A 16,895-nucleotide genomic window follows, 5' to 3' on the forward strand; every position below is an offset into this window, starting at 1 on the left:
CTCGCGGCCGAGGGGATGGGTGACATCTCCCGTAAGCAGCCCGTGCAGACCAGTGTAAACAAGAGGATTTGATGAGGAGATAAAGGGGACGGTGGAGTTTTTTTGGGGAGGTTTTTGAAGTGTGTGTGTGTGTGTGTGTGTGTGTGTGTGTGTGTGTGTGTGTATGTGTGTGTGTGTGTGTGTGTGTGTGTTGTGGGTGGTATTAAGCTCTGAAATTGAGGCACTCTTCTTTTTCTTTATCCATGGGCAAGACCTGAGGAATGTTGTTTGAACCAGTTCAGACCTAAGTAGGTGTTCTTGTTTTCTTTTTTCTCATAGGGTAGAATAACAGGAAATGGACACTTTGTCGCTCAGTGATATGTGTTGTTTGTGTTGGCGTCATGGCAACCCTTTTGAATGTAAGCGATCAGTGTGGAATATCTGTTATTTTAGCCGGCAAAGGGCCTGCGAGCAAGGTCTAGGAACAATACCATCGCCACAATACGTGGAAAAGTGGCATGCTTGGACAGAGAGCGGGACATTCCTTTTTATTAATATTCATTAACGATGTCAAGTAGTGCCACTGCCAGCCCTGCTCACCTGTCCAACATAACAGTGTCTCGCCATTGTGCAAAATGTTCTTTTCAGCCTTGTGAGGGTAATAGGGTACTGCGGTGAGAATTGACTGCACTGCTTCAAGAATGCTGCCTCTCTTACGGGGCCAGGAACCAACTGATAGTGAACAGAGATAGACAGCGGAAGACCCCTAATTGGTTTACATGAACTCCGTTAGTTAATATGCTGAGTTGACTAGAGGGTCTTTTTAGGTCACCGTAGCATGACACCTGACCTGACCAAGAGGGAGGGGGCTAGTGGATGCCCGCAGTGGTACAGGAATGTTCAGTGAAGTCCACATGAGCTGGACACAACCATTCCATTTTACGAACATTAGTATTGTCACATGTAAACTGCAGTTGTCAGCAGTTGTCATGTCATGTGATCTAAAAGTCATGCTGTATATTTGTCACAAATATGTCAGTCATTGCAGTAGTGTTGGCATGCAAAGATATAAAGTGTTTATGGAGTGGTTTTTAAGTCCCATTACACATTCCATAATAACAAACACTGACACCTCCATCAGCCTCAGTTGTCATAATGTCATATGATGTTCATGGAATGGTTGTGCCAGTCCTTTAACTGAAGTATTCTTGTAAATGTTGAGCTTCTGCTATATTTCATACTTCTCTGCCTTACTTGTGTGATATTACACCTTCCATTGTGGAATCTTGAAAGTTTGGCCAAGTAAATTGTTATTGTGTGCGTTCGTAAATTGCCACTCCAAGCGCTCCGAGCACTCTTAACCAGTCGTAAATTCGGAATTATCGTGTATTTCATCAGAGCTTCAGACTCTTGGAGCGTCCAGAGTGTGTCAGATTGAATTTACGAATGTACCCATTGTCTGCCTTACTTGTGTGATATTACACCTTCCATTGTGGAATCTTGAAAGTTTGGCCAAGTGAATTGTCATAGTCAGCTTTGGTAACATATTGTAATAGCGTTGAAGATTTAGCGTATGCCATGTTTTGTAATTTTTGTGTTTTGTTTTTTTTTCTTTCAAAAGCACTGCCTTCTGTCCTCTTGCATGTTCTAACATGTTTCTGTCCTCTTCTTCCTCCCTCTTGTCTTCCTCCTCTCCGTGCGTGCCCGCATGCCGTGACCCCTCTGCGTGCACCTCCTCTGCGTGCGCCTCCTCTGTGTGCGCCTCCTCTGTGTGTGTAAGAGTATGCAGCTCTATGGATATCAGGTTGCCCCCGTGAACAGCGTATGTATCCCACCGGCCGCTCCAGCCTGTTTAGAGACCCTCTGCAAGGACATGATGTGTCTTCTGTCTGTGTGCCAGAATGATGGAGGAAGGAATGATTGATGGTTTGATTGGTTGGTTGGTTGATTGATCGATTGATTGATTGATTGATTGATTGATTGATTGATTGATTGATTGACTGGCTGACTTACTGATAAATCAAGGATGTTGGAGGTTTAGAGGAGTTTTGCAGGTTTATTTCCCTAAAAGAAACTGAAGTGGGAAACAGGTTCAATGAAACGTGATGGAATCTGATTATTGTAATTGATCTGACTCAATCCGGCCCCTAATGCAATCAATTGATTTTGTAAATGAATTAGTGGGCGAATGTATTCAGTGAGGATGCACTGCGCACTGCCAAATGTGTTTTCTATTGAGCCAGCTAACACCAGTAAAAGCACTGCTGATCAAGCACTGACACACACACACACACACATACAGATCTTTTACGACACACTTGTGAGCAAATGTGTACACACTTAATATATGTGCAACTTTGAGTGCAATCATTGGTGATATACAAATCTAGTTTTGTGTGCGTAAAGGTTCTGTAAACATTTCTGAGTGTATTGGTTCTGTGTTTGGTGGAGAAGTACATCATACAGCATGCCAGGACATAACAATGTTATTGTCTGTTCGTGTTGTGACTGGAGGTATAATATATATTTAAAGAACTTAAAAGTCACTAAGAAACATTTAAGGGTGTGAGAGTGGTGTGTGTGTGTGTGTGTGTGCGTGCATGTGTGTGTGTGTGTGTGTGTCTTTTTCTTTTTCTTGTTCCCCCACTTATCTGAAGTGAAAAAATGAGTGAAACCATCATGCCACCCCTGTACTAATTTACAAACCACCCTCCCTGGGGGGTTAACCACATCTTTCCCTTTGCCACCTGAGTTCGCTCTCCGTTTGAAGTCACACACACACACACACACAGACACACACACACACACACACACTTACTCATACACTATGAGTACAACCTGTGACTTATGCTTTATTGAAATCCCTTTAAGAGCTTTTCTGCTGTGTGTGTGATGTGTGATATACAGGCGTCGTAAAGACAGAGAGAAAATCCCCACTCCCCGAAGTCCCTGTTCAGCCCCTCGCTCGGCCTTTCTTCCCCTTCCCACAATGCCACTGGGCATCATTACAGTTTTACTATGATCATCTGTACCTGCTAATCGTCAGGTGCACCAGCCATGCTCCCTTTCTACACACATCTGCCTACTGCATTATTGGCTTTCTTACCAAAAGACTACCATCAGTGTGTGTGTGTGTGTGTGTGTGTGTGTGTGTGTGTGTGTGTGTGTGTGTGTGTGTGTGTGTGAGTGTGTGTGTGTGTGAGTGTGTGTGTGTGTGAGTGTGTGTGTGTGTGTGTGTGTGTGTGTGTGTGTGTGTGTGTGTGTGTGTGTGTGTGTGTGTGTGTGTGTGAGTGTGTGTGTGTGTGTGTGTGTGTGTGTGTGTGTGTGTGTGTGTGAGTGTGTGTGTGTGTGTGTGTGTGTGTGTGTGTGTGTGTGTGTGTGTCTGTGTGTGTGTGTGTGTGTGTGTGTGTGTGTGTGTGTGTGTGTGTGTGTGTGTGTGTGTGTGTGTGTGTGTGTGTGTGTGTGTGCAGGTGGTGTTTGTACCCTGGTCCTGAGTAAAAGAGCAAGAAAAATGTAAGAGAAAGAAAACTTACGTCAAGAAAGAAAGGGGGGAGTTTTTTTTGTCTTTTTCCCTCCTCCTTTCCCCCCTCCTCCTTCTTGTCTCTTGTCCTCTGGCGCGAAGGCTGACGCTAACGGCTGTGCTTTTGGTCACGCCTCCTCCACAGGTGCTTAAAAAAGAGGGTCAGGAGTTTGCGCCCAGGAGCTACTGGGACGTGCTGAGACGCAGCGCAAGTCAAGCTCTGTTTTCTGACCTGGCAGAGGTATACCTGTCCTCTGTCCCTATCCCAATCCTCGTCCATGTCCGCAGACACCTACCCCAGCTACCACTTTGTCTTTTAGTTTATCTGTATACTTCCCACTGAGTTCCTATTGTTACGACACCCATCTAAGTTTTGAATTCGTTTCACTTTTGTCCATTTGATTCCCATCATACACTCCTGATTAACTATGTCCTGCATCACACACATATGGAAAAGGCCTGTAAAAAAACAGGAATCACACTCGTCACGTACAATACTTGCATGATAAATTTGTGTGAAAGTGTTTGCATTTCATTTTAAAAAGGCATAATGACCTTAACATGCAAGGAAGTCAAATCTTTTTCTACAGTATGTTAAGAAAGGGGCCATAATTATGTTAACATACTGATATCACATATCTAAAATGAACATATGTGAATTTTACATACTTTTTCCATATGGGCATCCTTAATTATCTGTCACTGCCTCATCTTATTCCTCGTTTTTCTCTTAAATTGTATTTATTTGTGTTCCATCTCTTTTGTTCTTTTCTTCTCTACACCTGTTCTGTTCTTCCCCCCTCACTTCTTCCCTTACCTCATGTCATCATTTTACTCACCTGTTGGCCAGGTGTCGCCTTGACAGTAAGTGTTTTTGTTCCTCCTTTTTCATTGGTAGTTCAGATAAAGTTTGATAGTGCAGTTGCACTGACACAAGCAAACAGTTGTTTGTGTAGCATTGTACCAGTTTGGTGTGGTGTTGGGCTGTGTTCACCTCGTTTCCACATGCTTCTGTACCGTACCGTACTGTACTGTACTGTAATGTATGTCTGTCTCACTGTGTCTGACTCTGGCTAGTCATCAGTGCTTATATGTTCTTGAGGTGTCCATTGCAGTTGCCACCTTGACACTAGCCCACATTTCTTGGACTAAATCACAATGCTAGCTGACTCATACACACACACACACAGACACACACACACACACACACACACACACACTTCATTAATATGTTAGACTCTTCTTTTTCTTTGTCCCCTTAGATATATAATTCATATAAAATATGCTAAGATGGACATTTTACACTGACCCTATAGTTATGCACAAACACACACATACTGTACAAACACAAACACACACACGCAAACACACACACACACACACACATACATACATACAAACACACACACACACACACACACACACACACACACACACACACACATACACACAAATGCAAACACACACTCATGTGCTAACCCCCAGACGGTTGATCACACATCCTCTTTTCCTCCCCGTGGTTGTCTTTTATTTGCCTAAACACTCCAACTAAGCATATAATTGGCGCTCTTTAGCCTCAGTAGGAGCTAGCCTAATCCAGACTAACCCCAGACGTATGTTTATGCCCCAGCCCTTTCATTCGCCCACCGCAAACAGAAGGGCTAATTCACACTCAACACACAGATCACACAGGGGCTGTTAGCGTAGCCTTAGCGTGTTTGTCCAGGCCCTTGGAAAATGACAGTCCTCCTGCTTCCTTTAGTTTACCCTCTTCCGCTCTGAGTCAGCAGAGCAATGGAGAGAGGCCTTAGTTTGAGAAAAAATAGAGAGAGAGAGAGAGAGAGAGAGAGAGTGGGATAGAGGAGAAAGAAAGATGAGAAGTGAGGAGAAGACTGATAGAGAAAGAGAGAAAAGGCAGAAGGAGAGAGGGAAAGAGTCATAGTGAAGGGGAGATAAAGAGAGAGATGGACAGAAAGAGAGAGACACTTCCTCCTGCCCATAATCACTAATGGGCCTCTTAATCACTGTTTTTTAACTCCACACTTAGATCAAAGAATGTCGGGCAGCTTTAGAACCACGCCCCCTCAACCTTGCATGCCTCCAGGTAACACAACTCATACACAGTTGCTATGGCAGCCGTTGTGCTGTCAACAATGAGTGAGCTCATTGCTAGACAGCTGTCAGAGCAGCTTACAGGAATCAGTGCAGAACGAGACGTCAGTCATGCAGGAAACTGAGACAGACAGTCTTAAGGAGAATTTTTGATATGTGCAGTTATGTCTAAATCCATACGGTGTACATATAGAGAAAAGGTGGGTGACATATGGAATCAAGTCTGTCCTAAATTAGTCCATTTACATTTACCTCAGGTGGTGCTGGTTGTGCTTATTACAGAGTTAACTTTTGATTTTGTTGCTGAATATATCAGATTGATATGCCCACAAACATGGTTGTAAATGGAGTTCTTAATGGGAGCAGGACCCTTGTAAAAAGCCATCCCTCAGCTGGTCAGTAGCTCAGAGCTAGTTCCGAGCCTTGTGTGCTGTCACATGTATGTGGTCTGCAGTTTGACAGGCAGCCCCCTCTAAAGTCAGTCCCAGTGGCGTTTAAATGAAATGTGACTTATCTCCTTTATGAATGCTCCCTTCCTTCTCTTCCTCTGTGGCTGGTGGGAGAAACGCCTCCCCTCCTGTGGATAGGACTTTAGACTAGAGGTAGAGCTAGTGCGGTGGCAGCATGAACGGACGAGTCTGCCTTGAATGCTCCCAGAGCCTTGTGTCCGTGAGGAATGCTGGAGACTGGGCCATGTGATCCGTATTGTTGTTGTTGACATTGCTGTTGTTGTGGTGTTTATTTTGGTTGTGTGGATCTGTGACTATGTGAGCCGCGCCCGTGGCATGGTAGGCTTCCTGGTGCTGATGGGCTTTAGAGGGTGAGCCTCTAACCATCACCTGTGTGTGTAACACCTTGTCTTTTTTTCCCTAGCTCTCACACAGAGCCCTTGCTTGAGAGAAGCCACCAGAACAAAAACTAAAACACCTTTTTCTGGACAACTGAGTCCAATTCTGAAATCATGTCATCTTAGAGAAGCAGTGTTCAGGGCCAGCAAACTGACCTACACCATCTCTTTCAGTCCTTAACCCCTTTCCGAAATTTCCAGATTTGTTCCAAATCTATCTGGTTCTGTCTTCAGCATCTCAAACAGCTTGCTGTCGTTAACCGCTCTCGCAGTAACTGACTTCAGAACTGACCTGGAGTCAGTTCAGGGAGAGGGAGCTGCACCCATGCCCTAAATAACATCTGATTCTGGTACATGAAAGATGAGAGCCTGATCTCGTCCGTAGGTAGCTGTTATCAAGGCTGTTTATTAGCACTCTGTCTCCAGAGAAGGGAGGACGTAAGCAAGCCATAAATGGGTGGGACGTAAGCAAGCCATAATCTCAAAGGCATTAAAAGGACAGTGAATAGAGTTGAACTGAAGAGTGAGAAAGAGCGACAGAGCTGTTTCAGAGACAACTGTGATTCCGTCACTTCTGGAAAAAGGTGGAATCTGCTCACATATTAGTGCATTTCTGTCTCGGGCTCCTCATCGTTTGATTTACCTGTGTGGGGTTTGCACAGAAATGCATGTCAATGTGGGGATTATGTATGTGTGTGTGTACTGTTTGTGCGTTTGTGTGTGTGTCTCATCTAAGAGCATCTGTGTGCCTCTTTGTGCTTCTGCATCCATTGTGTCTCTGTGAAGTGTCTTTGTAATTGTCTGGTCCTGTGTGTGTGTGTGTGTGTGTGTGTGTGTCCTTCTGTGTCCGTGTCCATGTCCATGTCGTAGTCTATCTGTGCCTTTCCAGCTTTGTCGTGTTTGATCAGCATGTCTGTGTGCGTCTGTGTCTGTGTCTGTGCTGCTTCATAGCTGACGTCTGTATGAAATGTACACGTATATACACACAGCGCCTGATCTTTACGCCATGTGGATGGTGGATGGCTCCCTGTTCCTAACCTTTTTGGCCTAACAACAGCGTTCCTTCAGATGGTGTAAAGATCAGCGGATTGGTGCAGGCATTGCTCTCAGGCCCCTTGTGAACACGCTTTGTCCTCTGGTCTGGGCGTCTGGTTTGAAGTGAAGCTGACTGACTGACCGACTGTTCTGTGTAGAGGCTTTGTGCTCTGGCTGCCACTTTCGGCTCGATGGCCCCACCCTCCTCTGTGATAGACACCTGTCCTGTCCAATGCTCCACTCATTTTTCTTTTGTCTCTCCCTGCCCACTTCCTCCTCCCTTTTCTCCCGCCCCCACTTCCTGTGCCCGGCCAATCCCAGCGCGTGGACGAGAGCATGATGATCGACACATCGTTGCTGGTACACTTCTTTGGGAAGAAGGGCAAGGCAGAGCTGACCTTTGATGACTTCTACAGGTATCAATGTGATCACATGCACATATACAAATTATAAGCGTGGCTCATCTACACTCACTGATATACAAAGAACACGCACACACACACACATACAAACACACACACACACACACACACACAGCAAGGTCAAAGGGGATTTTCTTGTAAGGTTTGAGGTTTCACCCAGCTTTACAAAGACACATCTGTAATGTTTCTGGCTCTGTGTGTGTCTCCCACCCAACGTTCATGGATAACCTGCAGACTGAAGTGTTATATATGTGTGTGTGTCTCCCACCCAAGGTTCATGGATAACCTGCAGACTGAGGTGCTGGAGATCGAGTTCCTGACCTACTCAAAGGGCATGACCACCATCAGCGAGGAGGACTTTGCTCGCATCCTACTGCGCTACACCACCGTGGACAACATCAGCAGCTACCTGGACAACGTGCGCCAGTGCATCCCTGACGAGAAGGTACAGAGCCACTCACACACACACACACACACACACACATGTATACTGTCCACACTCCTTCACAGAAAACACTGATTTCATACCCTGTCCCACAGCGCTGTTCTACTCACACTGTAGAGCACAAACAGACCATAATATCCACATCATTCCCTCATAGTTCACCAGTCAGGGGCAGATGCCTGAACACAAGTGCACAAAGACAGTCACAGTCACACGTGGACAAACACTCACATGCACACAGACATTAAAGAGTCATTAAAGAGTGCAGCAGACCTGTATTAGTCATACACTAAATGCAAACGACAGCTTTCTACTAACTGCTTTAGCGTCCGCCATTGCACGCATTAGCCATGGTGACTCATTTCCTGTGCCCACCTATCCTACTAATGCACTCTCAATTATGCCCCCCATGCACACACACATACACACACAGAGAGAGAGAGAGAGAGAGAGAGAGAGAGAGAGAGAGAAAGACACACATACCCTTATAACCTCTTTGACCCATCTTTTTTACCTTCTTTTAATCCTGTCTTCCCCAACCTTCCTTGCCCTCTCCCAACCCTTCCTCTTCTCTCCTTACGAGCACCCCCCCCACTCCCCCCCTACACACACACCTCCTCCCTTTCTCTCCTCTTCCTGCCCCCACCCCCCTCCACCCCCTGCTGTTTGTGTTCACCTGAGCCCCTCTCCACACCTGAACGCACGGCTGCTCCATCAGGAGATAGTGGATGTGTTGCCTCTGACACTGTGCTCTGTATGGAGCGGGCTAATCTTACGGCCAGGCTCGCACCTCTGGGCAGCCCGCTCCTGCCCAGCCCTCCTGAGTGACCCACATGCAGGGGTGGGTGGGGAGGGGCTGAGGGACCTGCTGATGGATTGACAAGTTGTTGTACCAAATAAACTCGACCCCTGAACACACCCCACCCCCTACACACACACACACACACACACACACACACACACAGATACACGCAGACGCCCACTGTCCAGTTTCTTGTGTGAATCAGGAGCTGGGCGCCGGAGCGTGAGGACCAGCGGGGCTCCGGGGTTTGTTTCCGTGGAGAGTACACCTGTCATTCCCCAGAGGGGGTCAAGGCATCGTCTTGCCATAAACACATTATCAGGCTCTGGGAGATGTCCACCATGTGTGGTCATTAAGTGCAGAAATTCTCACAAGCCCTTGCTCTGTTAAAGCATCTGTACCTTAAACACAACCTTAGACCCAAATGGTGTTTGTGAAACTGATTTAGCTATTTAGATTTAAGATTTGTGTTTTAAAAAGCCTCATATTCTCTGACTAGTAGTATGTCTCACCTTGTAAAACTGCCATTAGAGATTGAAATGATATGTGTTAAATAGTAACGTCATGGCCCATCACACTTAGCCTTGCATGTAATATGGAGATTGCCTGTCATACAGTTGAAGAACTGAAAGAGAAACGCAGGCCTGATGTGTGTGTCACTGTGGTGTTTGTGAAACTGTCTTTCTGTTCCTGTGTGTGTTATTTCTATTTTCACGCTGTGGAAAAAGAGACAAGAGGTTTGTCATCACTGAAAATATCCGTCTGAATCATTTCCCATTTTTTGCCGTTTTTTGTTTACTTTTACTTCACTGTCCCTGAACAGGCAGTTCTCAAACAAGCTGTTGCTTTATATATGAAGTCCAGTTGGTTCCATATCAGGACAGTTCCTTCAGCTTCTCATTTTCAAGCCCCTGCTTTGTTCAGTTATCTTCACGTCTGATAGCATGTACTGTAGGTCCACTCCGCTCTAGTGCCTCCACATTGTGCCAACCGAGGGGAACTTTTGTGGTGTGTCAGCTAGATTGAAGATTCACAGTCACAGACAAGAACAATTCAAGATGAAAGCAGTGGGGAAAGTCCCTAAGCAGAAAGCCTCTTGTGGCCCAGTTCAGCCCTAAAGTGGGGTGGTTCTGAAGACATTTGTTCTGCAGATCAGAGAATGTTCTCCCCCAGGACCCCACAAAAGGACGTCTTACATATCCAACTCTACAAAGTATTGAGACTAATTCTCAAAAGGTTCAGCCGACCTTTAGAAACTTTAGTAGCAGGCCCTCTTGTTACTGGGTTCAGACGTCTCCTTTAGGGAGCAGGTAAGAAAAGCGAGACAAAGGGGACATTCCTCGGAGCACTTTGCGTGGCTCGGAGAGTCGGGCCTTGCCTTGTGCTGGAGTGCTCCAGGGGTGGCTTGGGAGGCCCCAGAGGAGATGGGCAGCATGCCTCACTGCACCCCTTTAGGCCCCGGCCCTCTGTCAGGCTCCCCTCTCCTGTTTGCACTGGAGGTATCAGGTTTGTGTGTGTGTGTGTGTGTGTGTAGGGGGGTAGTTAGAATCTGTGTGTGTGTGTGTGTGTGTGTGTGTGTGTGTGTGTGTGTGTGTGTGTGTGTGAGAGAGAGAGAGAGAGAGAGAGAGAGAGAGTGTGTCAGAGAGAGAGAGAGAGAGAGAGAGATCCATATATAATAGAATGGTCTCTATCTTGAACAAGCCGTATTTGTGTGAATGTGTGAGTAGAGGACTGTGTGTTTCTTCTACCACCCCACATCCTAAGTGCACATGTGTAAATAGCCATCCATCTTGCTGTGTGTTTGTCTGAAGCATTTTCCCCATCATTACACGTGTTATCTCTCTTGAGCTACAGCAGGTAGAGGACTTAAACGCTTCCTCCTCACTTAACACCTCTGACCTGGTCAAGCACACAGAGGGGGACGCTGTGCTCGCGCTCCACCGGGCGAATACGCACGCCTGCAAACGCTCAAACACACTCCTGGCCTCCACAGTGCACAACACAACACCAAATAATAATAATAATAATAATAATAATACATTTTATTTGTAATGTAGTACAAGAGATTCATGGCAGGGATGTTCATCTCTTTGGGGAAAGAAATTAATTCATATAAAGTGTTCATATATGAGATTATGAAGTAAACCTATTTTTTATAAGTTTATAGTACAGTTATATTGGCATACTATAGATAACGTTTATAATATTGTTATACTTTAGTGGATTTTAATGAAGTTAATTGAGATAGGTAAGACTATTTGCAGATGCAAATTGAATTGGTCCTGTCAGTTTTTGAGATGGCTCCTGCCTAGACAGCTCCTGAAGTCTGTGGACTGGCTGACCGTGTCCAGTGCACACACAAGGGCCTGTTCCTGAGGTCACTTATCAGTATCAGCCAACCAGAGGCAGTGTAGCGAGCTTTCTACTTTAAAACAGTCTCTGTTGCAGGTGGATTTGAATGCACCTATTTATTCAAATTCATGGAAAAAGTGTTCCTAGAGACTGTACGTAATGAAGAGCCTGACATAAAAAAAGCTGGTCAGTTCAAACATTGAAACATTTAAACATTTAGGGAAACAGCCTTCAAAACATGTTTTAAAAAACATTTAGGGAAACAGCCTTTAAAACATATTTTTTTAATTGTCACATGTAATAACTAAGCAACAAAATGTATTAAAGCCATCTAAGTTGCTTACATGAATGGCACACTATTTTCCGTCATGGGATAGACCCGTTGAAATAAGAAGTGAAAAACTCTGTCTGCAGCTACAGAGAGATTTTCTTTTTCTTTTCTTTTTTTTTTTTTCCTTTACGATGCATCATCTCACAGGCCTGCCATGGCAGCGCTTTGGGTCACTGATTGGCCGATTGTTGTGGAGGCTTTCATGCCTCCTCGAGTGCAGTACCTTGCTTGTTTTTGAAGATAGATGGAGAGAGTGGAGACACTTCCCCCCCCCCCCCCCCCCCGAACCCCTACCATCCAGAATAAATAGCTAACTAAATATATAAATGGAGCCCTTTGTCGCTGTAGAGGTGGTTAACACAAGTGCACTGAAGCATTCCTATCCTCACCATCAGAAAGCTGAGAACACATTACCCGGTCTCCCACAAAGGAGCTCTGTCACCGCCGTTGTCCTTGTATGTCATTGCACGGCATATCCAGGGCACATCCCCAGTCCTTTGTAGTTGTCTGTTTTTGTGCTTTTTTGGTTTGTTTGTTTTTTCACGTCTGTTACTTGTGTCATGTTCTCACGTCAAGCAGCTGGGCCTGGACATTAAGGTGAGGCGGAGTGGAGAGGAGAGGAGAGGAGGCCGTGTGCCGCTGGGCTGTCATCTGTTGGGATGGCGGGGGGAACATGCATGACCTGAATGTTCTGGAAAAGGCCGTCAGTCCCAGCCGCTAGATTGGACAGTAGCTTGAGTCACGCCTGTTTTATCTTATATTTTGGTCTTCCTTTCGGGGGGTTGTAAACATGGGCCGACACACACACGCACACACACACACACACAAAGGCGCACGCACGCTCACACACGCATGTATGCAAAGCGATGCTTGTCTGATGGCATGCCAGAAAGAGTGTGTCATTTTCCTCTGGTCTGGTGAGTAAATCAACTCATTTTTTTCTCTTTATTCCCCTCCCTCTGTCTCTTTTTCTCTTTTCCTCTCTTTTTCTCTGTCTCTCTTTCGCTCTTATTTCCCTCTCACTCTTTCTTTCTCAGGGAATCACCTTTGAAGAGTTCAGGTCATTCTTCCAGTTCCTGAACAACCTCGAGGATTTTACTATCGCAATGCAAATGTACAACTTTGCCAGCCGCTCTATTGGCCAAGGTCTGTTCCAACCTAGGCACTAGCCATATTTATTGCTAGACATCAACATGCCATCATAGTACACAGAATCTTAAAAAGACACTGTTAAACATATGCACGTGAACATGTTACAGATTTACTGCAACTGTCTGTCTGTGTGTCTGTCTGTCTGTCTGTCTGTCTGTCTGTCCACCCCTTGCGCTACACAGATGAGTTTGCCAGGGCCGCGTACGTGGCGACAGGTCTGAAGCTGACCCGTCACCTGGTGAACACCATCTTTAAGATCTTTGATGTGGACCATGACGACCAACTGAGCTACAAAGAGTTCATCGGCATCATGAAGGACCGCCTGCACCGCGGAGCACGGGTAACGAGGTGGGGGGGGCAAATAAATTGTAAATGTATCGATGCAGCGCACAGGCCGGCACACTGTAGGAAAGCACATGGGTATGTGATGGACTAGCTGAAGTAAAATGTGTGGATGGACTGGATTATCAGGGAACCCTTTTCCGTTCACTCACTTGCTCTCCTTCTCCTGGATATCCGGGAGGCATTTGACAGAAGCCTCTGCATCAGACACTAGCCAGAGCGTGACTGCCCTCTAGTGGAGATTGTGAACAGGTCTGCTATACTGTATGCCTGCTGCACTGTATGTCTGTATATCTGCATAGCACATCTGACATCTTAACAGCTTACCTGCTAAATATCTGCTAAATATTCAACTTGAACTGTCCTTTTTTGCAGATATTCCTTTCTGTCCAACCTTACCTGATGTCCTGCTTGGCCTCAGTCTTGGCTTCACACTTTTATAACCCACTAACCCCTCTCTCTCTCTCTATCTCTCACTCTATTTCTATCTCTCTCTCCCTCTTTCTTCCACCCTTCTGTGTCTCTCTGCATGTCTGTCCTCTTCCCCCTGCTCAGGGCTACAAGGCCGTGGAGCACTTCACTTCCTTCAAGTCATGTCTGAAGAAGGAGCTGGCTGGCAGATAAGTAATGTGCTCTGCTCTCCGTTCCTCTAAACCACCCAGCAGTGCTGACACACTAATGGCACTGGACTTCACAGTCTGCAGTCTTATCCTTTGCAAATCAGATGGCCAATACTCAAGAAGTGTTGTCATATTTCCTTTCCCTGTGATGTAGATTCTAAGGGCCTGTTTCCATTACATAGACTAAATGAAAACTTTGATGCTTTTAGTCTGGACTAGTCGTACGGGAAACTGGCCATAAATCTTTTATTTGATATTCCATACTATTATAAGATTTAATCTGATCACCTCTTTGAGAAATGCACATAGTAAAGTCAAAGGTGAAGGTAGACATACAGGACTTCTGCCTTTTTAACATGGACTGAAGCTCAATTGAGTTCAGTACAGTTCAGCTCAATACTATTCTGTTTAATGCATATTGACTTACAATTGACAACAGAACGACAAGTCTGTGTCAATACCTGTTTACATTTAGCTGCTGCAGCTGTAAGCCTACAACCCCCCCCCCCCCCACCCCCACCCCCCTCACATCTCGTGTGCCGTGACTTTGCCTCCTGCCTTGTCCATGCTCACTAGGTGAACAGACACGGCACCGGCTCCTTCTCCACCTGCATTCGCTCGGAGGGTGGGAGGCATGTCCGCCAGCTGTGGAGGAGGTTCAAGGAGAAGGCTTAGACGGGGAAGGAGTGGAGGAGGAGGAGGAGAAGGAGGTCAACAGGAGGAAGACAGAAGAAAAGACCGTAACGTTACACTTTCACTCTGCTGAAGGGCCATTCAGGGGCCTGCAAGACTTACACCCAGAGACTGCACTACTGATGCGAACAAGAGCAGTCTATATTATAAGTGGGACAGATGTATAATGTTGACTGAGAAGGTGGTATTTGTAGGGGAGAGCAGGTAGAGTTGGAGCAAGGGGACAGTAGTAAAATGCTCAGACACTCACAGACCAAATGAGTGATAGCAACAGCATACTATGTTCAAAATTTGAACTTGCATCCCTTTCTGTCAATCGTTAAGAGACAGAATATAGAATAGTTATTGACATGTTTTGTGGGGCAAATGTGATAAGTTAAGTTTTGGGCGACTGGCAGTAGGGTGAGAGCTGCGGCCCTAAGCTCTGTAAAGACTACAGTCTGGGTTTGAGTAATGCATGGCTGTTGCTGTAAACTTGACTTACCTCTTCAAATTGGTGTGTTACTGCTGTCCCCTGCCACTGTCACGTCATTTCATTTAGATTCAAATCACAGAAAAAGGCACCTGTGCTTGACCTAGTGATGTAAATAAAGAGGCTGGAGGTGCATGTTACATAAATGTTCAAATGAAAGGTGTCACTTCAGATATTTTACAACAAATCATAATACAAAAAGTGCAACAACTCTATCCACCCAACAACTCTACCCACCCAACTCAAAAAGTGCAACAACTCTACCCACCCAACTCTACCACACTACTGTACCTGTCTTCTAGTGTACCTGTCATCCTCTACTGTACCTGTCATCTTCTAACATACCTGTCATCTTTGTTAACACTGGTCTCAGTCTTTGAGTTTCGTGACATTACTTAAGAAAGATTCGAAACTTGTTAAACATTCTATGCTTTGTTTTGTTTTTTACTTGGTTGAAAGTACATGTCTTTATATGAAGAACACCACCATGGTGAGATAGAACACCAGTAGGATGTAGTCAAGCAGAACATGGGGGTTAAAAGTTCTCTCCACATATCTAGTCATATGTTGTTTAATCTTAGTTTAAAGCATGGCATTTTTGATTGATTATAATTTCCCTCTGTTTGATTCCAAACACCAGAAGGATTTTATATTTGATACATTCCATTGACTTTGTTGACATTTTGTATCAGCATGTTGTCTTAACAATATATATCAACATATTTTTTTCCTTTATTGAACATTAAGGGAAGATCATTTATTAACTGAATGGTTGTTTATGCCGCCCCAGTTAGCAGGGAAGGCCTGAGAAGGTTGTGCATGGCCATCCAGTTGGGAAATGCAATCTATGGCTACTTTTGTGTGCACTGACATGGCAAGAAAGACAATGAGACTCAAACAGTAAGCAATAAGAAAACAATGCAAATAGAATGTAAAAAAAACTACTCAAATTCCAGTAATCAAGCAATTAAAACTTTCTTAAGTTAGTTTTAAATCACTTTAAAGGGTGTCTAGGGTTCCTAGTGTGTGTGTGCGTGTGTCTGTGGGCACATGCATACTTACATTGAGACCATCTACTCATTCCATAGTTAAATGCATGCATTAGGGTAACTGCTGATAGGATCCGCAAAGTAATTATATATCGTCTGTCTTTAAAACATACACAGTACATACAGTACAGTACAGTACAGTAGTGTTTCATCAAAGCCTGTGTCATATTTATTTTTATGTATATTATGAAGCCATTTGGAGATGATATGTATTGATATGGTTATTATGGAGTGTATATAAGCAGGGTGATGTTGCAAGATTTATGATAAATTTACCATAGCAGTAACCATGTGTCTTTTTGTTATTTACCTCCAACACAGTAACTATGGCCAAAGTCAACGTATCTTTGATGGTCCGGTAACAATGGCACCTCATTCCTTATCTCTATTTTCCCATATTCATCATAGTGGTATTTCTTAGTTCTGTTGCTTGGGAATCTGGATTCCCTTCCTCCATGAATACTGCAAAACAAGTTATCATCATCACCTCTCTCCAAACAACTTTTGACTCATTCTGTAAATGCCTGGAGCACATCACTAACTGGATGGGGGAAAGCCATTTTGCAGTTAAATAAAGATAAATCAGAGATGATCTTATTTGGAAAAAGAAGCATAGATCTAGCCTAGAAATCTAGACGCGCCCCTAGCGGCAGCAAATTGCTAGCATAGATCAGCTGCATATCTGGATATGAGAGCCCTAGAATCCAAAGAACTAGTCTCAG

General features: G+C 44.8%; 1 protein-coding gene across 4 annotated transcripts in view; it reads left to right on the plus strand.

Annotated features, from left to right (window-relative positions):
* Positions 1-16,460, plus strand: part of micu3a (mitochondrial calcium uptake family, member 3a) — a 31,048-nt gene extending 14,588 nt beyond the window's left edge. The window contains exons 8-14 of one of the 4 annotated variants that reach the window (XM_076295017.1): positions 1,760-1,801; positions 3,645-3,740; positions 7,815-7,909; positions 8,189-8,360; positions 12,883-12,991; positions 13,180-13,337; positions 13,895-14,478. In XM_076295017.1, coding sequence (XP_076151132.1) covers positions 1,760-1,801; positions 3,645-3,740; positions 7,815-7,909; positions 8,189-8,360; positions 12,883-12,991; positions 13,180-13,337; positions 13,895-13,963 — 741 coding nt within the window. In that variant the 3' untranslated portion in view covers positions 13,964-14,478. Of the gene's footprint in view, positions 1-1,759; positions 1,802-3,644; positions 3,741-7,814; positions 7,910-8,188; positions 8,361-12,882; positions 12,992-13,179; positions 13,338-13,894; positions 14,479-14,532 lie in introns of those variants that run through there. The other 3 variants (XM_076295015.1, XM_076295014.1, XM_076295016.1) reach the window with 3 other exon arrangements.
* Positions 16,461-16,895: the final 435 nt, after the last annotated feature.

This window comes from Alosa pseudoharengus, unplaced genomic scaffold (genome assembly GCF_046254945.1).
Source record: "Alosa pseudoharengus isolate Yale_2024_CS ecotype anadromous, Long Island Sound unplaced genomic scaffold, YU_APseudo_1.1 YU_APseudo_1.1_scf_2, whole genome shotgun sequence".
Taxonomy (NCBI): domain Eukaryota; kingdom Metazoa; phylum Chordata; class Actinopteri; order Clupeiformes; family Clupeidae; genus Alosa; species Alosa pseudoharengus.